This window comes from Eptesicus fuscus, chromosome 1, assembly GCF_027574615.1.
Source record: "Eptesicus fuscus isolate TK198812 chromosome 1, DD_ASM_mEF_20220401, whole genome shotgun sequence".
NCBI lineage: Eukaryota > Metazoa > Chordata > Mammalia > Chiroptera > Vespertilionidae > Eptesicus > Eptesicus fuscus.
Window position 1 is genome coordinate 52601742 of NC_072473.1, and position 25324 is coordinate 52627065.

The 25324-nt window shown below is 40.6% G+C and overlaps 1 protein-coding gene across 1 annotated transcript in view; it reads right to left on the bottom strand.

Annotated features, from left to right (window-relative positions):
• The window catches only part of TEX11 (testis expressed 11), a 479256-nt gene that overhangs the window by 96415 nt on the left and 357517 nt on the right, over positions 1-25324 (bottom strand). The window contains exons 18-21 of the mRNA XM_054718924.1: positions 22938-23023; positions 17992-18048; positions 14421-14461; positions 13135-13221 (exon numbers count right to left, since the gene is read on the bottom strand). Coding sequence (XP_054574899.1) covers positions 13135-13221; positions 14421-14461; positions 17992-18048; positions 22938-23023 — 271 coding nt within the window. The remainder of the gene's footprint in view (positions 1-13134; positions 13222-14420; positions 14462-17991; positions 18049-22937; positions 23024-25324) is intronic.

Sequence of the window (25324 nt, forward strand, 5' to 3'; positions counted from 1 at the left end):
CCCAAACGAAGTGCCAGTCCTCCAACCTCGGGTAAGTCAGGGGCTAAGCCTCCTCCGGGCCCATGCCTCAACTGCAGCAAGGAAAAACACTGGGCCAAGTCCTGCTCAAACCCGAGACCCCTGCCTGGGCCCTGCCCAAGGTGCGGAAGGAAGGCCACTGGAAATCAGACTGTAGTCTGGCTCCTCCGGGTCTGGCCTCAGCCAGTCCAGCATGGCCGTCCTCTGGATCCGGTTTGGAGCTCCCAGACCTCCTGGGACTGGCCACCGAAGAAGCTGCCCTTATCTAAAAACAGTAAGAGAAAAAAAAAAGATGGCGACCGGCAGGAAGGTAGGGAGAGAGAGTGTGAGTGAGGAACCCATAGAGGAGAGTGTAGACGTGTGTGGTGTGTGTGTGTATGAGCTAGGGTCAGTTAGATTCTGCACGTCTTCCAAGGGGCTGCCTAACCGGGCAGTCCTAGACTGCGGAGCCCCGCGCACAAAGGGGACACATCTCCGCGGCTGTTGCGGACTCGGAGACCACGCCATCTTGAGAAACAGAGCTGCCTGAGACTCGGATCCTGGCTTCTGACACAAACCAGGACCCTGCAGCCACTGGGGACAGAGAACTGCTATCACAGCTTCAGACCAACAAACAACAAGAATCCAGACTTCCCGGCAGAATTCCCTGAGTCAAAGAGCCTATCCCCCTCCCCTCAGGCGCGCAGACAGCGCCATTGTAACTGATAGATCCGCCTCTCGCCCAAGCCACAGAGCTTTGCGCAGGGACTCGCTCCCCCTCAGGGAATTTGGCGCCCACGCACGCGGGACAGAATCAGCTCCCTGTTGGGGAAATCTGTCAGTGCGTACAGAGGGCTCCCCTTTGGAAAATGTGGGGGAATTTGGCTTGCGGGTCACAGCTCTCCCTTCGGGGAATCTTAGTGCTTGCACAGAGGGGCTTTCCCTTTGGGGAATTTAGCGTGCAGGACAGACTCCGCCCCCCTTCCGGGACTCCGGTAGAGTGCACGGAGCCAGCTCACCTTCAGGAAATTAAGAGTGTGTGCCCTAGCCGGTTTGGCTCAGTAGAGAGAGCACACATAGGACGCAGCTCCACTTCAGGGAATTTGGCACGCCGGACACAGCTGCCTGGGATCCCTGACTCACAGAGCATTCACACTAAGAGCCAGCGACCCCAATTGTTGGTGCATGCACACACAGGGACCCTGATTCTCAACGAGAAACCGCACAAGGCAACAGAGACTCTGACACTCGAGTCGTGGTGCAGACACAGGGAAACTCTGACTCCCGGCACATGCTAAGGATCTCATTTTCGGCACATACCAACAGCGTGGTGCAGACAGGGCCCCTGATTCTAAGTGTGCACACGAGACCACACGGAACACTGGGGACACTGACCCTGGGCAAGTCTGGTTCCCACCAACCAAAGGCAGCCACACGTCCTAGTGTCAGAGCACTTCAGTGAAACTCGGGTGGAGCGAAGTCCCCACAGCACACGGCCCAGGTCCACGCAAACGGAAGCTTGAGCTTTCTGGTGATAGCCAGAATGGGGAAACGAAATAACTCACAGAGGAAAGAAAATGTGGAGTCGCCAAGAAAGGAAATCAGTGAAACTGAAGCTTGCAACATGACCGAAAAGGAGTTTAGAGTAATGGTCGTGGAATTTATACATCGGATGGATGAGAAAATCAACAACTTATGCAAGAATCAGGAAGAAATGAAAAGTGATATAGCTACAATCAAAAACACCATGGAAAGTTTCAACAGTAGACTACAAGAAGCAGAGGACCGAATTAGTGAGTTAGAAGATCAGGTACAGAAACAAGCTCAATCTGAACAGCATTTGGAGAAAAAAATTAAAAAGCAGGAGGAAAGCCTAAGGGAGCTTCGGGACAACATGAAACGAAGAAACATGCGTATAATAGGGCTGCCAGAAGGACAAGAAGAGCAGCATGGATTAGAAAATTTATTTGAAGAAATAATGACAGAAAACTTCCCGGATATGGGAAAGATAAAAGTTACACAAGTACAGAGAGTCCCAAGCAGGATCAACCCCAAAAGACCCACACCAAGACATGTCATAATTTCAATGGCAAATATAAATGATAAAGAGAGAATCTTAAAGGCGGCAAGAGAGAGACAGAGAGTTACCTACAAAGGAACACCCATCAGATTGTCAAATGATTACTCAACAGAAACACAACAAGCTAGAAGTGAATGGAAGGAGGTATACAAAGTGTTGCAAAGCAAAGGACTGAATCCAAGAATACTATATCCAGCAAGACTATCAATCAAAATTGAAGGGGAAATCAGGAGCTTTGCCGACAAAAAAAGGCTCAAGGAGTTTATCACCACCAAACCAGCAGTGCAAGAATTGCTAAAGGGAATACTGTAAAAAGAAGAAATAAACAGGTAAGAAGGAATATAGACACAAAAATAGATATGACCACAAACAAATACCTTTCAGTAATATCTTTAAATGTAAATGGACTAAATGCTCCAATCAAAAGATATCGAGTAGCTGAATGGATAAAAAAACACGACCCATATATATGCTGTCTACAAGAGACCCACCTCAGAACAAGAGACTCACACAGATTGAAAGTGAAGGGATGGAAAAATATCTTTCAGGCAAATGGAAATGAAAAAAAAGCTGGGGTAGCAATACTTATATCTGACAAAATAGACCTCAAAGTAAGTGCCATAACAAGAGATAAAGAAGGCCACTTCATAATACTAAAGGGAGAAATCCAACAAGAAGAAATAATTCTGGTAAACATATACGCTCCCAATACAGGAGCACCCAAAAACATAAAAAAACTCCTGGAAGAATTCAAGGGAGAGATAAATAGCAATACAATCATAGTAGGAGACTTTAATACCCTACTATCACCACTGGACAAATCCTCTAAACAAAAAATCAGCAAAGAAACAGCAATCCTAAATGAATCACTAGACCAGATGGAATTAATTGACATCTTCAGAACATTTCACCCCAAAGCCACAGAATATACATTCTTCTCAAGTGCACATGGGTCATTTTCAAAGATAGACCATATGCTGGGTCACAGGCAAAGTCTCTTCAAATTCAAGAAGATAGAAATTATATCAAGCGTCTTCTCAGATCACAGTGGCATAAAACTGGAAATCAACTACAATAAATACAATCCAAAGAAATCAAACACATGGAGACTAAACAGCATGCTATTAAACAAGGACTGGGTCACCAGAGAGATCAAGGAAGAAATAAAAAACATCATGGCAACAAATGACAATGAAAACACAACAATCCAAAATCTATGGGACACAGCGAAAGCAGTCTTGAGAGGGAAGTTCATAGCTCTACAAGCCTATTGCAAAAAACAAGAAACAATGGTAATAAATTACTTAACCCTACAACTCAAAGAGCTAGAAAAAGAGCAACAAGAAAAGCCCAGTGTAACCAGAAGGAAGGAAATAACAAAGATCAGAGCGGAGATAAATGACATAGAGACCAAAAAAACAATACAAAAGATCAACAAAACCAAGAGCTGGTTCTTTGAAAGGATAAACAAGATTGATGAACCTCTAGCCAGGCTCACCAAGAAGCAAAGAGAGAGGACCCAAATAAACAAAATCAGAAATGAAAGAGGTGAAATAACAACAGACCCCGCTGAGATACAAAGGATTGTTACAAAATACTACGAACAACTCTATTCCAACAAACTGGACAACCTGGAGGAAATGGACATATTCCTAGAAAAATATAACCTTCCAAAAATCAATCAAGAAGAATCTAAAGAGCTCAATAGGCCAATAACTATGGACGAAATTGAAGCAGTCATCAAAAAGCTTCCGGCAAACAAAAGCCTGGGGCCTGATGGCTTCACAGGAGAGTTTTACCAAACATTCAAGGAAGAACTAAAACCTATCCTCCTCAGACTATTCCAAAAAATTCAAGAGCAAGGAACACTTCCAAGCTCCTTCTATGAAGCCAGCATCACCCTAATACCAAAACCAGATAAAGACAACACAATGAAAGAGAATTACAGACCAATATCCCTCATGAACATAGACGCCAAAATCCTCAAAAAAATTCTAGCAAATTGGCTCCAGCAGTACATCAGAAAGATCATACACCATGATCAAGTAGGATTTATCCCAGGAATGCAAGGATGGTACAATATCCGCAAATCAATAAACGTGATACATCACATAAACAAATTGAGAGATAAAAATCACATAGTCATATCAATTGATGCAGAAAAAGCATTTGACAAAATCCAACACCCTTTCTTGATAAAAAGTCTCAACAAGGTGGGAATAGAAGGCTCATACCTCAACATAATAGAAGCTATATATGATAAACCCACAGCAAACATCATACTCAATGGACAAAAACTAAAAACATTTCCCCTAAGAACAGGAACAAGACAGGGATGCCCACTCTCACCACTCCTGTTTGACATAGTACTGGAAGTATTAGCCATTGCAATTAGACAAGAAGAAGAAATAAAAGGCATCCAAATTGGAAAAGAACAAGTAAAGCTGTCTTTATTTGCAGACGACATGATATTGTACATAAAAAATCCGAAAGACTCCGTCAAAAAACTAATAGACTTAATAAATGAATTTGGCAATGTAGCAGGATACAAAATTAACGCCAAGAAATCTATGGCCTTTCTATACACCAATAGTGAACTTACAGACAGAGAGACTAAAAAGGCAATCCCATTTACCATCGCACCAAAAAAATTAAGATACCTAGGAATAAACTTAACTAAGGAGGTAAAAGACATATACACGGAAAACTAGAGGACACTGAAAAAAGAGATAGAGGAAGATGTAAACAGATGGAAGAACAGACCATGTTCATGGATTGGTAGAATCAACATCATTAAAATGTCCATACTACCCAAAGCAATCTAAAGATTCAATGCACTCCCCATTAAAATACCAATGGCATATTTCACAGACCTTGAAAGAACTCTCCAAAAATTCATCTGGAATAAAAAAAGACCCCGAATAGCCACAGCAATCCTGAGTAAGAAGAATAAAGTAGGAGGGATCTCAATACCAGATTTCAAGCTGTATTACAAAGCCACTGTTCTCAAAACAGCCTGGTACTGGCACAAGAACAGACATATAGATCAGTGGAACAGAATAGAGAATCCAGATATTGACCCAAATCACTATGCTCAACTAATATTTGAAAAAGGAGGCATGAACATACAATGGAGTCAAGACAGTCTCTTCAATAAATGGTGTTGGGAAAATTGGACAGATACATGCAAAAAAATGAAGCTTGATCACCCACTTACGCCATACACAAAAATAAACTCAAAATGGATACAGGACTTAAACATAAGACGGGAAACCATAAAAATACTAGAGCAATCCACAGGCAGCAAAATCTCAGACATATGCCAAAAGAAATTCTTCACTGACACTGCCCCTAGGGCAATGGAAGCTAAAGAGAAAATTAACAAATGGGACTACATCAAAATAAAAAGCTTTTTTACAGCAAAAGAAACAATCAACAAAGCAACAAGAAAGCCCACTGCATGGGAGAACATATTTGCAAATGCTATCACTGATAAAGGTTTAATCTCCAACATCTACAGGCAGCTTATGCAACTTAATAAAAGGAAGATAAATGATCCAATAAAAAAATGGGCAACAGACCTAAACAGAATATTTTCAAAAGAAGACAGAAGGAAGGCCAAGAGACACATGAAAACATGTTCAAAGTCACTTATTATCCGAGAGATGCAAATCAAAACAACAATGAGGTACCATCTCACACCTGTCAGAATGGCTATCATCAACAAATCAACAAACAACAAGTGCTGGTGATGATGCGGAGAAAAAGGAACCCTCGTGCACTGCTGGTGGGAATGCAGACGGGTGCAGCCACTGTGGAGAACAGTATGGAGTTTCCTCAAAAAACTGAAAATGGAACTCCCATTTGACCCAGTAATCCCACTCCTGGGAATATATCCGAAGAAACTAGAAACACCAATCAGAAAGGATATATGCACCCCTATGTTCATAGCAGCACAATTCACCATAGCTAAGATTTGGAAACAGCTTAGGTGCCCGTCAGCAGATGACTGGATCAGAAAACTGTGGTACATCTACACAATGGAATACTATGCTGCCATAAAAAAGAAGGAATTCTTATCATTTGCAGCAACCTGGATGGAATTGGAGAACATTATGCTAAGTGAAATAAGCCAGACAATGAAAGAAAAATACCACATGATCTCACTCATTTATGGGTAATAAAGAACATTATAAACTTGAAGAAAAAGATAGATACAGAGACAGTAAAGCATCAAACAGACTGTCAAATTACAGGGGGAAAGTTAGGGAGAGGTGGGGGAGATAAGAGATCAATCAAAGGACTTGTATGCATGCATATAAGCATAACCAACGGATGCAAAACTCTGGGGGGTGAGGGCATATATGGGAGTGGGGTGGGGGGTGGTAATGGTAAGATATGTACACATATAATACCTTAATAAAAAAAATTGAAAAAAAAAAAAAAAAGAAGAAGCTGCCCAGGCCCCGACAGGGCCCCACAGACGTACATCACCAGGACAGAGCCTCGGGTAACGACTGTGTTGGCAGGTAAGCCGATCTCCTTCTTAATTGACACTGGGGCCACTTATTCTGCCCTCTCCAAATTCGCTGGGACCCTTGTCCCCTCCTCAGTCTCTATTATGGGGTTTGACAGATTAGTCTCACAGCCATTAGCCACCTCACGTCTACACAGCATCTTACTAAATTCCCCCATTCACTCTTTTCTCATTCTACCTCGGTGCCCGGCCGGGGCTACCATGCATCCCCTCAAAAAAAACCCAAAAAAACCAGTTGTCCCAAACCACAGTCACCTACCTCAGTTTCACTCTCTTACCCCAAAAGGCCAAGCCATTTCTTGGACTGTAAACGCCTTATCTCCTTATCTCCTCTATGATCATTATCTGTAGGAAGAATGTGGCCATTTGGAACTCAAGCGGCTAGAGGCCTGGCTAGCCTGGGAACCAGCTGCGGAGCCTGCTCCCTCCCCGCCCCCTGCCTTTTAGAAATAAAGAAAAAAGAAAGGAAGAAGGAACTCTCAGCAAAAAAGTGAGGCTTCAGTCTCCAAACCTGGCAGGACAAGGTTGCTGAATACTTCTTAAGCTAAACCAGAATATTCAGTGTCTAACCTCTTATCCAACCATCCAGGTCCCTGGCTCTCACTACTCCTTTCCTTACCTTTCCCTCCCACTTTCACTGCAATACAATCTCAATCCTCATTTGTCACCCCTTATTGGTAGCGCCATGGTGACTACCCTCTCAGCTTGGAGTGCGGAACTAGAAACTTCTCCTTACACCTTTCAATTGTCTCCATGATAGGGATTTTTCTTCCTCTGTTGGGAAAAACACATACATCTGTCTCCCCATCAGCTGGACAGGAACCTGTACTCTCATCTATCTCTATGCAGCCCCCAATAATCAGTCTTTACCTGTCCCTGTAACCCATCATATCTGACACAAAAGAGGAGTCCAGATCATCCCTCTCCTCCTAACCCTCAGCCTCACAGCAGGAGTTGGAACTGCCACAGGGAGCTTAACCACTGCTCTACCCATACTTTGAAACCCTGTCTCAGGACCTACAAGAAACATGTGGATGCCCAGCAAGGGGCAAACCTGGGAAAACAAGAACCTCACCCCCAGGATAACCTACTCTTTCCCCCCTAAAAATAACATCTAGGTCTCAGTTGTATTTCAGCTCCAGGCCCAGAAAAGCAGAAAAACCAGACAAGTGATGCTGTGGCAGCCTCAGGACCAGCTTTTACCTCCCAAGTGACTCAACAGGATCACTCTCAAGACTTCACCAACCAGTCTCTTGGGGAAATCATGCAGCTGCACCCCTCGTCAAGCACGGAAAACACTACCTGTTTTGGGCTCACCTACCCCATGGCTCCTCCCACTATTAGACCCACTGGTATCTATACTCTTAATTTTGCTCTTTGGCCCATGTCTCATGCGTTGTTTCACTAGTTTCTTGCAGAACAGAATGCAGGCGTTTGCCAACCAGAAGGTGGGAGAGATCTATCTGGCACTGAATTCAGAACCTAACACCAGAATCCTTGAGACCCCAGGTAGACGCCCCTAACAATGCCCCCTCTCAGCAGGAAGTAGCTATGGAAGACGGACCTTCATCCCCTGACCCTGCCCGGACTCTCAATTTTTTTTAATATTAGCAAAAGCCTGGAATGATAGATCCTCCCTTCCCCCAACTGATGGATGGAGTATGACGTAAACTCCACCTGCAGCCGGACATTCCTGAACACCTTATATGGACTGTACATTGAACCACCAATCAGCACCTGCCATATACCCTAAACCCCCAATTCCTAAATCCCTAGGCCCCTAACCATGTGCCTTACATGAAACCACCAATCAGCGTGTGCTGAGTGCCCTAAGCCCCGTCCCCTCTTTTCCTCCCCTTAAAAGGCACTCTCACCCTGGCTCTCTCTCTCTCTCTCCTCTCCTCTCTCTCTCTCTCTCTCTCTTCCCTTTCCCCTCTCTCTCTCTCTCTCTCTCTCTCTTCCCTTTCCCCCTCTGGAAGGTGGCCAGCAGGGTGATCTCCAATAAAGCCTGTGTCCTGGTTCTCCGGCCCTCTGTTTCATCTTTCATATAGGTTCTTGTTTGTTGCCATTTTTATTTTTTATTCCTGTGTTCCTTCTTCGCTTCCTATTTCTTCTTTTTTACAGCAGACCCTTTAGCATTTCTTGCATGGCTGGTTTGGTGGTAATAAACTCCCTTAGTCCTATTTTGTCTGTGAAGCTCCTGATTTCACCCTCAATTTTGAGTGATAGCCTTGCTGGGTACAGTATTCTTGGAATCAGACCCTTCCTTTGCATGACTTTGTATATTTCACTCAATTCCCTTTTGGCCTGATGTGTTTCTATTGAAAAATTAGTCATTAGTCTGATGGGAGATCCTTTGTAGGTAACTTTTGTCTCTCTCTGGCCGCTTTTAAGATTCTTACTTTATCCTTGGTGTTTGCCAATTTAATTATAAAGTGCCTTGGCATCGGTCTTTTGGGGTTCATTTTGTTTGGGACTCTGTGAGCTTCTTAGACCTGTGTGAGTTTTTACTTCCCAATATCAGGGAAGTTTTCTGTCATTATTTCTTCAAACAGGTTTTCTATTCCTTACTCATTTTCCTCTCCTTCTGGCACCCCTATTATGCTGATGTTGTTTTGTCCCAAAGTTCCCTTAGGCTCTCTTCTTGTTTTTTAAGCTTTTTGTCTAGATGCTGCTCTGCTTGGGTATTTTTTCCTACCTTGTCTTCTAGCTCACTGATGCATTTCTCCGCTTATCCTAGTCTACTGTTGATGCTTTCTATTGAGTTGTTTATTGCAGTGATGTTATTTTTCATTTCTTCTTGGTTCTTTTTCATTTCCTTTTGGTTCTTACACATATCATTGAATTTGTCTTCCAACCTTTTCAGTGACCTTATGACCATTTCTCTGAATTGTTTCTCTTACATATTGCTTGTCTCCATTTCGTTTACTTCCTTTTCTGGTGATTCCTCCTTTTCTTTCATATGCAGGGTGTTTCCTTGTCTCCCCATGATCTCTCCTCTCCGGGTGTCTGGTTATGTAGCTCTCTCTCTTCTGTGTTGACTTAAAGGCACAAAATACAACACCACAAGGCCAACACACAAGGTACTGAACACAAATGTATTCACAATACTAATAACCCCAAATAAAGGTGACCACCAGAGAAAATATAATTAGGGGATAAAAAAAAGAGTGCAACAATAATATTGAGAATAGGAAAGAAAGTAAGAGAGAAAGAAAGAGAATAAAAAAGAAGGTGGAAAACTATTTATATGGGGAGAAATCTCCAACAGAACAACAACTAATCCAAAAAAATGCAAACAACTAACACCCAGATATGAATGCAAACTACAATCATCAACTAATAACAAGCAAGGAGAGGAAAAGCAGAAGCAAAAAAAGAGAAACAATCGCACAAACAAACAAAAAAACCCCAATCTAATCAACAATCAAACTAACAACAACAACAGGACAGAGAGAAAGAAGGGCAAAACAAAACAGAACAAAACAAAAAACATAAATATAAACAACAACAACAACAAAAAAAGGAAGAGAGAAAAAAAATTGGATAGTGAAGAAAGAGAAGAGAGAAGTGTGTATGGACTTGGAGCAGAGGATCAGAAATTAGATATATAAGTAGGATGAATTTTTAACAGGGGGTAAAAAGAAAGAATAGGGAAAATCTAAAGCAGGAATAAGGTAAGAGAAACAGGACAGCAAAAGGGGAAAAGTTAGGAAGAGAGTGTTGGCATAAAGGTAAAGTTGAGATAGAGTAAAATGATGCTAAAGGAAAAATGAAAATAGAATGTAGAACACTAATGCTAAAATAAAATAACATAAAATAAAGAGAAAATAAAATGAAACTTAAAAAAATAAAATAGTAGTAGTTATAATACTGATTAAAAATAAAAATATAATAATTAAAAAGGTAAAATCAAGTGATTTAAAAAAGAAAATAATTTAGTTTCTTAGTAAAAGATAAAAAATAAAAATGTGTAGTAGTGAAGGCCATTCACTTCCTCTACTGTTCTGTTTGGCACGCCCGTTTCCTGTCAGGTAGTCAGGACAGTATTGACGTTCCCTGTGTTCCACAGCTCTTCTGTGTCGTATGCCACAATCTTGTTTTCAAGCAGACAGTATTTCTTTGTTACTCAGCCTGCCTGTGGTTATATTTACACAAGAGTCAGTTTGTGATTCAACCCCTGGGTGGCAGTTGAATTATGATTTGATTCAACCCCTGGGTGGCAGTCAATACAGAAACTAGACTGCTGTATTTATTCCCTTTTCTACTAGATTAGAGCCCCAGCAAACCCTATATTGACATCCAGGGCTATAAGTGTTCTCTACCCAGTATTTAGAATTTGTTTTCCCTGCTGCACTTAATATTGGTTTGGGGGTATGGGCTGCCCCAGGGCTGGTTTTCTGATTGTTTCTCCTTGCTCTGTTCCCCAGGTTCCATAAAAACAACTTTCCCCTTCAATCTCTGAGAGTGTTTTTAATTGGGTGATCCTATGTACTGGGCTTATTAATCAAAATCAAGGATTTCAAGAGAAAATGGAGCCAGTGTAAGTGCGCAAACTCTCGACTTTTTCGCCCTGGCACTGCGCGCGACTCTGTTCATGTCTCTGTGCACGTATTTTTACCCTGGCACAGCACAGCCAGTTTACTGGTAAAGCTTCAGGATGCCTTTTTGTGCCCAGTCCAGCTATGGGTTGATTTCTAGAGTTCCCTTCTGCCAGCAGCCCTGTGGACCCCCTTCCACATCCATGGACTATGTTGGCCCCAACGTCTGTGGATTTTGTGGGGTACAGACTTCCTCTGAACTCCTAGAACTTGCTGTGTGCATTTCTCCCTTCAACCGGGATCGCAGACCTCACCTTTCTCTGGGCAAAATCTGACCTTTCCGTGAGAAGGTGCAGAGCTCGTCTTGGTCCGCATATTCACGCTGCTTGAGACCCAGTGTTTGTGGGTTTGCAGCTGGTCCCTGGGTGTTGTGGTTGTAGGGTCGTGGCAGGTGTCTGATTCTTCCCGATTGAAGGTAAGGCTAGGCTTCTGATCACAGCCACTCTCCCCTTCAAGATAGTGCAGTCTCTGCGGCAGAGTAGATCCCTCCAGGAGAGATTTCAGCAGCAGTGGAGTCTGCCCAGTCAGGGGAGTCCGGTCCGGCAGTCCCCAACAGTCCCTTGGAATATAGCTGTCCTTCACTCACAAATAGACACTCCCCGTATGTGCACACACTCTCCTTTCATTCTCTCACACACTATCTTGCAGCCTGCCTTCCTGTCGAAAGCCATCTTCCTATCTCACTAACTTTAGTTTTTAGATAAGTTTTAGAGACTTCAATTCTAGGCCAATGACCAATTGAGGTAGAGCTAATTTAAAAAACAAAACACTAGGATATATACAATAAATTCTTAGCACAAACCCACCTAAAAAATGAGGTTCAGCAAGGAGCTCACCAATTGGCATTGGTAAAAATAATTTAAAATTTAGTAAAGGACATGGTATTCTAGAATCAAGGGTTGAACTGCTGGAAAGATTTACATATTTCATAGAGCAATGGAAGCCCCCATTAGGTAACATTCAGCATGATCTTTACCTTGGAATATCAAAATTAAAATTCAGTAAATGAAGTATTAGAAAGTAAATTTTCAAACTTTCAAAAAATAAAAGTCATTAAACCTTTCTATAACTTAAATGTTTGTTTTCCATTATTTGCATAAGTTTCTTAGAAACTAGACTGCTGTATTTATTCCCTTTTCTACTAGATTAGAGCCCCAGCAAACCCTATAAAGCAGAAAAAGGACCATGTAGAATCAGTCCACTTTGTGATATTGCTGCTTAATTGCTCGTTTACTTATCACTATAGTAACTGCTTCCACAACATTCATAATTGTACAGCTTGATGAATTTTCTCAAAGGGACTATATATATTCATGTAACTATTAGAGATACTAGTAAAGAACGATCTAGATCATTACCAGAAGCTACCCCACCAACCCTCTTCAAAGTCCAACCCCTCAAGGATAACCACTATCCTGAGTTCTAACACCATAAAATAGTTTTGCCTGTTGTCATTTTTTAATCATATATAAATGGAATCACATAATATGTACTCAATGTCTGGCTTCCTTTGCTTAACATTATAATTGTGAGATTCATCTATATTTTTTTTAATATAGTTCATTTTGATGAATCATATTTAAAGAATAATTGGGCATTCTAGATGAAGTTTAGGAGCATAACCTTAGGGATCTACAGTTATAATTCATCATTTTATTTTTAGACCCAATTCTATAGAATATAAGAAAACTAATATTTATTGAGTACCTACTATGTTCCAGGTATATACACTTTCATTTACAACCCTTAATAATCCTATGAAGTATATATATTTGTTCTCATTTTATAAGTAATTAACCTGAGATAAAGCAAGTTATCCTTATACCCATAGATACAAATGAAAGAGCTAAAATTTGAATTTACATCTGTTAATTCTACTGCCTCATAATGTTTCCCATAGTCACAGAATTTTCTTCTACCTATTTTTCTAAACCAGTGAGCTTCATTAATCCTTGAGTCTGAAGTCGAGTCTTCTCCAACAAAAGATTGAGGAAATTTCAGTAGTGCTGCATCAAACAGGAAAATTTTATATTAATTAAGGCCTTTTACTCTAGCAAAGTTGTTAATCCAGTTTTAAAAACAGATGAATAAGAGTTTGAATTTACAAAATTTGTATGTGTGTGAGTGCGTGTGCGCATGGGTGCATATCAAAAGTAATTAAAATGATGAAAAGCATTACCAAGCTCCAAGAAGCAAGCTGTTAACTCAAATTTTAAGGAACAAACATGTCTTTGGAGAGATTTATAATCTAAATTAAAGCAATCATTCACCACCTGAAGTAGAAATATATGATTTACATGTAAGGAAATAAAGAGTCAGAACAATCATTAAAAATACTGCAATGGAAATTGAGAACTGGAAGAATATCGATAGGCTGGCATAATATTTATTGAGTTCCCACAGCAAGCATATTTCAGAACCAAAACATGATGTCACCAGAAAGCATTTACTACATACACATATACCCTTCTGAGTGAAAAGGATGCCAACCAGCAAAGTTATTCTTTTTTGAAAAGCTTTGGTTTCTAAACCACTTTGCTATATTTAACACCTGTTGTCAGGTATTTGAAGTATAACATTGAACTACTGCAATAAATAGAATAGAATTTCTAAGATGTGGAGCTTTTGGTATGTTTTGGATATAAGGAAATAGTTATGTGAGCAGTAGACATGGGAAGACCTGTTAGGCAAAAGGGAGATACCACGTAAGAAAGCATGAAGTTGGGAAAGGAATGAGATGTAGGTAGGTTAGCTTGAATGAAGGGAACAGAGAGGAATTATCAGTAGATAGATGGACAGCTTCAAAATAACAGTAAACAATCGGAATTTGATTCAGAGGACATGAAAACTAGCAGGGTTCAGAACATTATTTGTCTTGATCCCTCTTCACCTGTTCAATTCAGGAAGGGTGGGAGGGAGGGAGAAAAGGAGGGAAGGAAGGGGAGGGAGAGAGGAAGGAAGGAAATGTTTTTAAGACAAATTGGAATAGAAACAGAGCTGAAATCACATTTACATATGGAAGCTAGGGATGACAAACTTCTCTCTGCTTGTGAATAAAGAATCCATGGTAGATTGCTGTGACAAATGTTAACAAAAGCAAATGTTAACTCAAACATGAAATTTTAATCAGTGTGCTCAAGGTACTTGGAACATTTAATAGAGGATAAGGGCAAGAAGGCCTGAAAATGACCAAGAAGATATTTACCTGTATTCAAGCAAGTCAAAAGTCTATCCATTTCTTTCTTTCTAAAAAATAAAGAAAATAATATTTTCCTACTATAGAAAAGTAACACAACGAGACCCTATTTGTGCCTGAGAGCTGTGCAAAACTGCAAAATTGGGAAGTTTGTTGTTCAAGGCTCCAACATGTCATTTCAACACTATTTTCCCCACTATAAGATCCTGTTCCTCATCCCTAGTGCACTCATATTTTTCTCTCTTCCTCTTCTACATCTACACTCAACAAAGGATTTCAATGACTGATAAGGTTTTTATATTACAGGGCCATAGAATTTGAGAGTAGGTAGTGATCTCTCTGATTTTCAAGGTGTTTTTTTTTGAAGAGGAGAAATTAAAATCCTTGTTTCAAATAAAATTTTATAGAAGTCTAATATACAAGAAAAGATAAAAGTGTAGCTGCTCTGGTTGAGCCAGTGGTGGATGGAGGCTTAGAGCCTCACCTTCCTGAAAGTCCCTGACTCAGTGCCACAGAATTTCCAGGGTTCTGAGAAATATAGTTTAAAAAAACACTTATCTTGTTCAGAGAAAACAGATCTGGAAATAGGGGGGATGATGTGTCCAAGGCCATAAAAATAATGACAATGTCAAGACTGCTACCCATGTCTCTTGACCCTTTGTCAAGCTTCTTTAAGGGATATATATATATTTTAATAGAGGAAATCATTCTGTTTTACTTAAACATAGGAATGAATATGAAATTATTGGCAAACTCACGTAAGGAAGGTTATAAGAGTAGGGTAGAGCATATTATAAAACTGGCTTTATCAGGAGAATGTCTAGTATTATATCATAAAAACTGTGCTTCAAGAAAAGTAGCAGCTTTCTCAGGGATAAATATTAGAATTCTGATTTATATAAAGTAACTTCTTACAGTAAATTTTATTAATTTGAATTGCAGCTGAGCTAAAGTTACCTTCTTCCTTATTTAATTCAGTGACTATATAAAATAATCTAGGTAATGGTAAGATATGTACACATATAATACCTCAATAAAAAAAAATAAAAAATTAAAAAAAAATAAAATAAAAAAAATAAAATAATCTAGGAACTGTCCATTAATGCAAATAAACGATACAAATAATGATGAGGATGTGAAAAGGGGATGAATGGTTTATTTAAGAGAAAAAGTGCTTTAAAAATTTTAGCACACAAATTTATTAATACTTAGGTAGATTCTGCTAATTAAAAAACCATAAAATTGTTAGATGAGAAAGGAACTTTAGTCATTATCTGGTCTAGTTTTTTAATTTAACAGGTGAAGCAAAGAAAGCTTAGAAAAGTTAAATAAGTTGTTATTGCCTAAGGTAAACCAGAAGTTAGTGAAATAGTTGAAACTAGAATTCAATTCTCTGTCTCTTGCCACTTAATTAGGCTTTTTAAAAAAAGTTAGTCCAATCAATTTGTTAAATCAGGAATCAGGTCCTGACCTCTACCTGAAAACACGGCTACATATGTTCTTATTACTATATTTACTTGAAAACAATAAGTGTAGCCTGAACTGTGTTCTCAGTGGTTAGAGCACCAGTCTCAGGTTCGAATCCCAGTCAAGGGCACATATGTAGGTTGCAGGTTCAATCCCCAGCCCATCGGGGTGCGTGCGGCAGGCAACCAATCAATATCTCTCTCTCACGTATATATTTCTGTCTCTCCTTTTTCCTTTCTCTCTCTCTCTAAAAATCAATGAAAAAAATATCTTCAGTGAGGATTAACAAACACACACACAAAGGAACACAATAAGGGTGTTAAGTGTTCTGTAATTTAAGTAGGTTTTAATGAGTGGGGTTTGACTGTTAATGTCACAATTACATGAGCTATGAAGCACTTGTAAGTCTAGTGATAAAAAACTTATTTTAAAGAACAGATATTCAATAATTTAAATAAATTGAGTGACTATTATGTGTCAGATACTATCTGAGGTTTCAGAGAATCAAGGAGCTCTTACAATCTAGTAACTATCAAAGTTTAGTTACTCAGTTTCCTTTTTTATTTTTTAACATTTTTATTGAATTTATTTGGGTGACATTGTTTAATAAAATTATATAGGTTTCAGGTATACCATCCTATAATACACCATCTGTATATTGTATTGTGTGTTCACCACCCCAAGTCAAGTCTCCTTTCATCACCATTTATCCCTCCTATACCCTCTTCTATCTCACCTCACGCCCCTTTCCCTTGGGTAGTCACCATACCGTTGTCTGTGTCTATGAGATTTTTTAATCCCTTCACCCTTTTCACCCAGTCCCCCAACCCACCACACTTCTGACAGCTTTCAGTCTGTTCTCTGTATGTATGAGTCTGTTTCTATTTTATTTATTGTTTCTTTTATTCATTTAACCTTTTATTGTAGAACATTTCAAAGATGTTTATATGTTAACAGGTAAGTGAATCCCCATGTATCCATCACTCAGCTTCAATAATTATGAACTCATCATCAATCTTAATTCAATGATACCCTCCACCAACTCCTTCCCCTCCCATATTATTCTGAAGCAAATTCCAGACATCACATCATTTCATCCATAAATATTTTAGGATGTGTCTATAAAAGACAAGAGTTCTTTTAAGAAACATAATCACACTACCATTATATTCCTTAAAATTAACAAGTTCTTAATATCATCAAGTGTTTGGTCAATAATCAACTTTTCAATTATCTCAATATATTTTTTGTGGTTTGAGTTGCCTAATAATGGGTTCATAGAGCCTGTAAAGAGTCAAAACTTATATATGCTTGGGTAAAATTTGTACTATGATAAAAAGTCATCAATCCAATATTATCAAAGACACAGATATTTCTCAAACAATTTAGCTGAAAAAATATATTGTCTCCAGGTACAAATATATAAAGAAAAAGTGAAGTAGAGATACACAAAAAGCAGAGTTTTGTATGAGTAGAGAATGTAGACATGGGAACATTTCTCTGAAAGTTATCACTAATCAAGGACTTGAATAGAGTTTTATTTCAAATCATTAGGAGGTAGTGAATTTTGTAAATGAAAAAAATTGGTGACCCAATTCTTCCACAAACTGTTAAGTTTTTGATATCTTATGCCATAGAAACTATGAGAAGAAATATATATGAATACTGAGCTGAGCTGATACAGAATCAGAATCAACAAGCCAACCAGGTTATGTTTCTGTGAGAAAGTAAGGGATATGTCTATATTTAAGTGTCCTGTTAAGAAAGAAGAAAACAGATGCAATATCATAATGAAATCATAGCTAACATTGTTGAGGGTTTAATAAGTACATGGCAGTCTTCTTTTAAGTGTTTTACATGTATTTACTCATCCAGTTATCACAGCTACCCCATAAAGTAGGTACTATTATTATTCCCATTGTACATATGGGGAAACAAGCTCAGGTCATATATCTATAAGTGACAGAGCCAGGAGATAAAGCCAGGAAGTCTGGCTCCAGAGCTTATATTGGTCTTACCCACTGTACTATACTTCTCTCAGTATAAGGTTTATATTGAAAACTACTATAATTTTTCTAATGGTGAATATATCATTTCTGTTGAAATAACTTACTTGTTTTCAGATTCTGGCATTTCAGAAACTTTTGGAACAAGAAGACGAAACAAACACCTGTATGATAAAATAACATAAAAAATGATGCTTAAGAAGAAACATGCAAAAGAATAAATACCAAGTTGATTACTTGAGGAGGCAGAAGTGAGAAAAGAGAGGGTAAGGAAGAGATTAATTCTTTTTTATTTATAGATCTTTGTATTGTTTTAATAGTTGTAATGAAAACATACCAATTTGTAATTTTGGAAGAGTAATTTAAATAAGATTTTTTTTTGAAAAGTGATGCTTATGAAAAATTCTTAAAATAGTTCCACAGTTTATAGAATTACCCCAAGTCATCTTCTAGAACATTAAGTAAGTCTTTATATTTTTCTTCCTATTAAGGAACCTAGAACTGGCCATTGGGTTCCACATAAACTGGAATGACTATTCTTTAAAGGGATCTGGTAGTATAATGACAAACCAACAAAATAAGGTCAGTTAATAAAGTTTCAAACCCTAAATTTTTTTAAAATACCATTTATTCTGAATGTTTTCAGATATTTATTTGCCTAAAGGCATATAAGTATCTCAAGATTCCTTCTGATACTTTTATTTCTGTGATTCCATTTCCTTTTGGAAGTGTGACCTCTGGCAGAGTTGACCAACAGAACCACTATAGAACCCTTTTGCTTTCCAATTTTTCCCACTGACATATTCTCAGTCATATCATTAGGAGTTACCATGTCCTAACCTCACTTTCCTCTGCCTCACTATTGTATGTAAAAGTTCCCTTTTGATAAACCATTTTTCATCATAAAAAGAGAGATGGAGGAAAATCAGGTTCAACTGATATCTTTTTTTTCCACTTTAACATCCCTATCAAATACCCAATGGCATTTTATACAGAAATAGAAAACAAGTCCTAAAATTTTTATGGAACCACAAAAGATCCTGAGTAGCCAAAACAATCTTGAGAAAGAGCGAAGCTAAAGGGCTCACACATCGTGACTTCAAATTATACCGGTACTACAAAGCTATAGTAATAAAAACAGTATGGTACTGGCATAAATATAGTCATATAGAACAATGTAATCAAATAGGGAGCCCAGAAATAAGCCCATGTATATACAATCAAGTAATACTGGTCAAGGGAGCAAAGAATACAAAATAGAGAAAAGATAGGTTTTTTAGTAAATGATGTTGGGAAAACTGGGTATTCACATGCAAAAGAATGAAACTGAACCCCATATCATGTATTACTCATAAAAATTAACTTGAAATGAATTAAAGACTTAAATATAAGACCTGAAACCACAAAACTCTTAGAAGAAAACACAGGTAAAGAGTTCCTTGACAATGATTTTTTTTATATGACACCCAAAGCATAAATAACAAAAGCAAAAATAAATGAGTGGGACTTCATAAAACTAAAAAGTTTCTGTACAGCAAAAAAGGAGAAAAAAACTATCAACAAAATGAAAAGCCCCGCCAGGATGGCTCAGTGGTTGAGCATCAACCTATGAACCAGGAGGTCAGGGTTCAATTCCTTTTCAGGGCACATGCCTGGGTTGCGGGCTCTTTCCCCAGTAGGGGGTGCACAGGAGGCAGCCAGTCAATGATTCTCTCTCATCATAGATGTTTCTAACTCTCTCCCTCTTATTTCCTCTCTGAAATCAATAAAAATATTTAAAAAACTAGAGGCCCGGTGCACAAAATTCATGCACTGGGGGGGGGAGGGGTTGTCCCTCAGCCCAGCCTGCACCCTCTCCAAACTGGGACACCTCAATGGATGTCCGACTGCCCTTTTAGGCCTGATCCCAGTGGTATCGGGCCTAAAAGGGCAGTCGAACATACCTCTCACAATCCAGGACTGCTGGCTCCCAACTGCTCGCCTGCATGCCTGCCCGATTGCCCCTAACTGCTTCTGCCTGCCAGCCTGATCACACCCTAACCACTCCCCTGCCAGCCTGATCAACACCTAACTGCTCCCCTGCTTGCCCGATTGCACCTAACTGCCCTACCCTGCCAGCCTGGGCCCCCCTAACTGCCCTCCCCTGCAGGCTTGGTCACCCCCAACTGCCCTCCCCTGCCAGCCTGGTTGCCCCCAACTGCCCTCCCCTGAAGGGTTGATCCCCCCCAACTGCCTTCCCCTGTAGGCCTGGTCACCCACAACTGACCTCCCCTGCAGGCCTGGTCCCCCCCAACTGCCTTCCCCTGCAGGCCTGGTTCCCCCCAACTGACCTCCCCTGCTGGCCCAGTCACCCCTATCTGCTCTCCTCTGCCAGCCTGGTTGCCCCCAACTGCCCTCCCCTGCAGGCCTGGTCCCTCCCAACTGCCCTCTCCTGCTGGCCTGATTGCCCACAACTGCCCTCCCCTGACAGCCATCTTGTGGTGGCCATTTTTGACCACATGGGGACGGCCATCTTGTGTGTTGGAGTGATGGTCAATTTGCTTATTAGCTCTTTATTAGATAGGATAAAAAAATGAAAAGGCAACCTACAGAATGTGAAAAATATTTTCAGTCCATATATCTGATAAGGAGTTAATATTCAAAATATATAAGAAACTCATATGACTCAATGCCAAAACAAACAAACAAAAACAACCAATCTGTTTTTAAAATGGGCAAAGAACCCAAATAGACATTTTCCCAAAGAAGACATACAGATTACCAATAGTTACGTGAAAATATGCTCAACATCACTAATAATCAGAGAAATGCAAATCAAAACCATGAGATATCACTTCAAACCTATTAGACTGGCTATCATAAAAAAGACAATAGATAACGTGTTTGTGGGGATGTGGAGAAAAGGGAATCCTTGTATACTGTTAGTGGGATTATAAATTGGTACAGCCACTATGGAAAACAGTTAAAAAGGTTCCTCAAAAATAAAAAATATAACTAACATGTGATCCAGTAACCCCACTTCTGGGTATATACCCAAAGAAAAGAAAATTGCTACCTCAAAGAAATATCTGCATTCCCATGTTCACTACAGCATTATTCACAATAGTCAAGATATAAAAACAATCTAAGTGTCTGCATGAATGAATAAAGCAAAATGGTATGCACACAGAAGAGACACACATTTCACAATGGAATATCATTCAGCCATATTAAAGAAAGAAATCCTTCCTTTTTCGACAATATGGATGGACATTATGCTAAGTAAAATTAGTCAGGCAAAGAAAGACAAATACTGTATTATCACACTTACATGAGAGATGTTAAAAAAGCACCAAATAAATAAAAACTGAGTATAATGGTGGTTATCAGGGGCTGAGGAGGGAAATGGGGAGATGCTGGTCAAAGGCTACAAACTTCCACTTATAGAATGAATAAGTTCTAGGGAGCTAATGTACAGCACAGTGACTATAGTTAACAATAATGTATGATATACTTGAAAGTTGTCAAGAGAGTAAATCCTAAATGTTCTCACCAGGCACACACAAAAATTGCAGTTTTGTGAGGGGATGGATGTGTTAACTAACCTTATTGTGCTAACCATTTCACAATATACACATGTATCAAATCATAAGGTTGCATATCTTAAACTTACACATTGTTATTTGTCAATTATATCTCAACTAGAGGCCTGGTGCACAAATTCGTGCACGGGTGGGGTCCCTCAGCCTGGCCAGCAATCAGGGCCATCTTGCCCAGTCCCTATTGGGGCTGATTGGGGCCGGCTGGCAGTGGGGAGAGACCGCAGGAGGTTGGCTGGCTGTGGGAGGTTAGCTGTGGGAGCACACTGACCACCAGGGGACAGCTCCTGTGTTGAGCATCTATTCCCTGGTGGTCAGTGTGTGTCATAGTCACCAGTCGACTGGTCATTTGGTCATTCAGTCGCTTAGGCTTTTATATCCTATATAACAAAGAGCTAATATGCAAATAGTCACCATGCCCTCACACCTTCACGCCCTCGTGTCGGAACTACTCAGACACTCAACACTGGGGAGAGAGGCATGGGGACCAGCCAGGCACAAATGAGCTGGGGAGAGGAATGGGGACCAGCCAGGCACAAATGAGCTGGGGAGAGAGGTATGGGGACCAGACAGGCACAAATTAGCTTGTGAGAGAGGAATGGGAACCAGCCAGGCTGTGGCCCAGGAGAGTGACAAGCTGCCCACCCCGCGGTCCTGGGTGCTAGCAGCTGCACCTGCACCTGCGGACTGGAAGAGGGACAAGCCACCCACCCTGTGGTCCCAGGCGCCAGTGGCTGCACCTGTGGCTGTGGCCTGGAAGAGGGACAAGCCGCCCGCCCCATGGTCCCAGGCGCCTGCAGCTGTGGCCCAGGAAAAGTTGCTTGCCCATAGTCCCCTGCGGCTGCGGCTGGCCCGGGGGGGAAGCCGGCCTGCATCCTGGGTGCCTGTGGCTGGACAGAGGGAGGGAAGCCCAGGTCCTGGGTGCCTGTGACCGGCTGGAGGAGGGAATCCTGGGTCCCAGGTGCAGGGCGAGGCAGAGGCGGTTAGGGGTGATCAGGCCAGCAGGGGAGCAGTTAGGGGCGATCAGGCCAGTAGGGGAGCAGTTAGGGGCGATCAGGCAGGCAGAGGTGGTTAGGGGCGATCAGGCCAGTAGGGGAGCAGTTAGGGGCGATCAGGCAGGCAGAGGTGGTTAGGGGCGATCAGGTAGGCAGGCAGAGGGGTTAGGGGTGATCAGGCAGGCAGGCAGGCAAGCAGTTAGGAGCCAGTGGTCATAGATGGCAGTCAGACATCCCCCGAGGGGTCCAGGATTGGAGAGGGTGCAGGCCGGGCTGAGGGACACCCCCCTCGTGCACAAATTTTGTGCACTGGGCCTCTAGTATATAGATAAAGCTGAAAACAATTTTAAATACAAAACAGTTGTATAGTAGGCACTGACACAGCCTGATCCCATCAGCATTATTTCAGCAAAGTTTATAGACCAAGAGTAAGATTAATAGAGGAAATGCTTTCCTAACCATAGGATATGGATTACTTACTTTAAAGCTGTAAAGATTTGTTCTGGGTCTTCTGAATATTGAGCTAAATATTCCAAAGCTTTTTCTCCTGCAATTTGTTGTCCATTCTAAAAAGGATAAATATGTTAAATTACATCTCCAAGTAATATTTACAAAATGTTATTTATATTCCTGTTCATTAAGATCAAGAAAAAAATCTAAATTTGTTCATTTTGTATTCTGAAAAGAGCTATTTTGTAAGATGGTAGAATGAAGATACAACTCATTGACGAAAACAGAACCGGTTCATATTGGCCTGAGAAATCCACTCCTCCCCATCCAGCAACACTAATAACATTGTTAACCTTGAATCCATTAGGACTAATCTTTATTACTGTTTTGTGTTGTTTTTTTTAACAGTAACCAAAGAACCCCAAACTCTCAGGTCATGCTCATTTTTTAGTACCCTGATCTCCATAAGGCTTTGTAAATACCTTATTTTGCCCTCTTTTTTCCATTTCTCCCCAATTCCTTCAATCCTTCCACTGTATTCTCTGAAATTCAGTCCATTATTTACAACTTTTCCATATTCTCAGTCAGGGATGGGACTAGGGTGAGCCAAGTTGTATAAATGAGGCTCCCAGGGTGTAAAATTTAAGGAGGCACTCACGTTCAGGGTCATGTAAGGACCAACTCTGCACTTGCATGACCCTGAGAGTGAGTGCTTCTTTAGGTGCCTCCCTCATTCCCTCATCTTAGTTTTGTATCCTGTTCTGTTCCATGTATTCTACTTTGGACCACCATCTCCTACCTTTCTAACTCACTCTCTTTATTACCCCAGCAATCCTTCAATTGCACTAAGACCTTCAATCCATTGATGCTACTAATTTTTCATGGTCCCTCATCCCCTTGATGTCCTCCTCTGTACCTAGTCTAAATTCCATGGTAATCTACACTAATAAAAGAGAAAGATTCAAATTGACCGTACCTCCGTGATGCCCATAAGCCAATCAGGAGTGAGTATGCAAATTAACCCAACAAAGATGGTGGGTTAATTTGCATGCACAGGCACGAAGCAGCTGGGCAGGGCAGAACGCCTGCTATGAGGGGGAATGTGGGGGGCGGAGGGAGCTACAGGAGAGGCGCTCCAGCCAGGAGCAAAGACTTGCAGGCTTCCAGGCAGCTGGGAGTGAGGACTTGCAGGCTCCTGGGCGGCTGGGAGTGAGGACTTGCAGGCTCCCGGGCAGCTGGGAGCGAAGCCAGGGGAAGAAAGGCCTATTCTTGCATGAATCTTCATGCAATGGGCCTCTAGTTAATTATAATCATTCCTTGATTTTCCTGCCCCTCTTTTGCTGCATTGTATTCTTCTGGCAAAACTACAAGCCTTGTTAAATACAACTTTCTACTGACTATTATATCTGCATCCATGCAGTAGAAAGTGGCTGGATAAAAACCCATACAATTATTTTCTTTCCTTTAAAACTTCATCAAATGAGCCTTAATACTACTGGGCAACCATGCCACATTACCTTTGTAATTCATTTTCTTGATTTTCTGGATGATTAGTTTACACCTTATTGTTTTTTCTATACCTGCAACTCCTCTTTTCGCATTCTCATTCTCAGGTGATGATCTTTTTCCTACTTTACTGAGAAAACTGAAGCGGTCAAGAAAAGAACTTCCATGATTCCCACCACCACATCTATTCACACCCCAGGAACCACACCACATACTCTGCCTTCTCAACTTCTATCATAGATGAATTATCCATGTTTCTTCCTAAAGCCAACCCCTAAACTTATACACTTGTGTCAATCACCTCTTGCTGGTTTAAAGATATTGCTCTAATAATTCTCCTTTTTCTCTCACATTGTCAACTTTTTGTTCTCTTACTGGGTCATTCCTGTTAGGATATAAACACTTTCATTCATCTCATCTCAAACAAACAAACCTCTTGATCATACTTCTTTCATCCTGATCTCCATAAGGCCTAATTTCTTTCCTTCCCTTTGTAGCAAACTCCTCTAAAGAGTTGTCTATACTTATTACATCCAATTCCTTTCCTTCAATTCTCTCAAGCCTACTCCAGTCAGGCTTTTGCCCTACCACTTTATCAAAATTGTTCTTTTCCAGCTCACCAATGACCTCCATATTGTACACTTCAATGGTCAATTTCCAACCCTTGTTGTATTTGACCTATCAGCAGTAACATTCAACATAGTTGATCACTCTTTCCTCTTTGAAACACATTTGGCTTCCAGGACACTACATTATCCATGTTTTCTCTTTTGTTAGTTCATCTTTCTCCCCGCAAAACCACTAATGTTTGAGAACTCCAGGCTCAAACATATATACCATTTATATATTAACTAGAGGCCCAGTGCACGAATTCGTGCATGGATGGGGTCCACCTGGCCCAGCCCCAATAG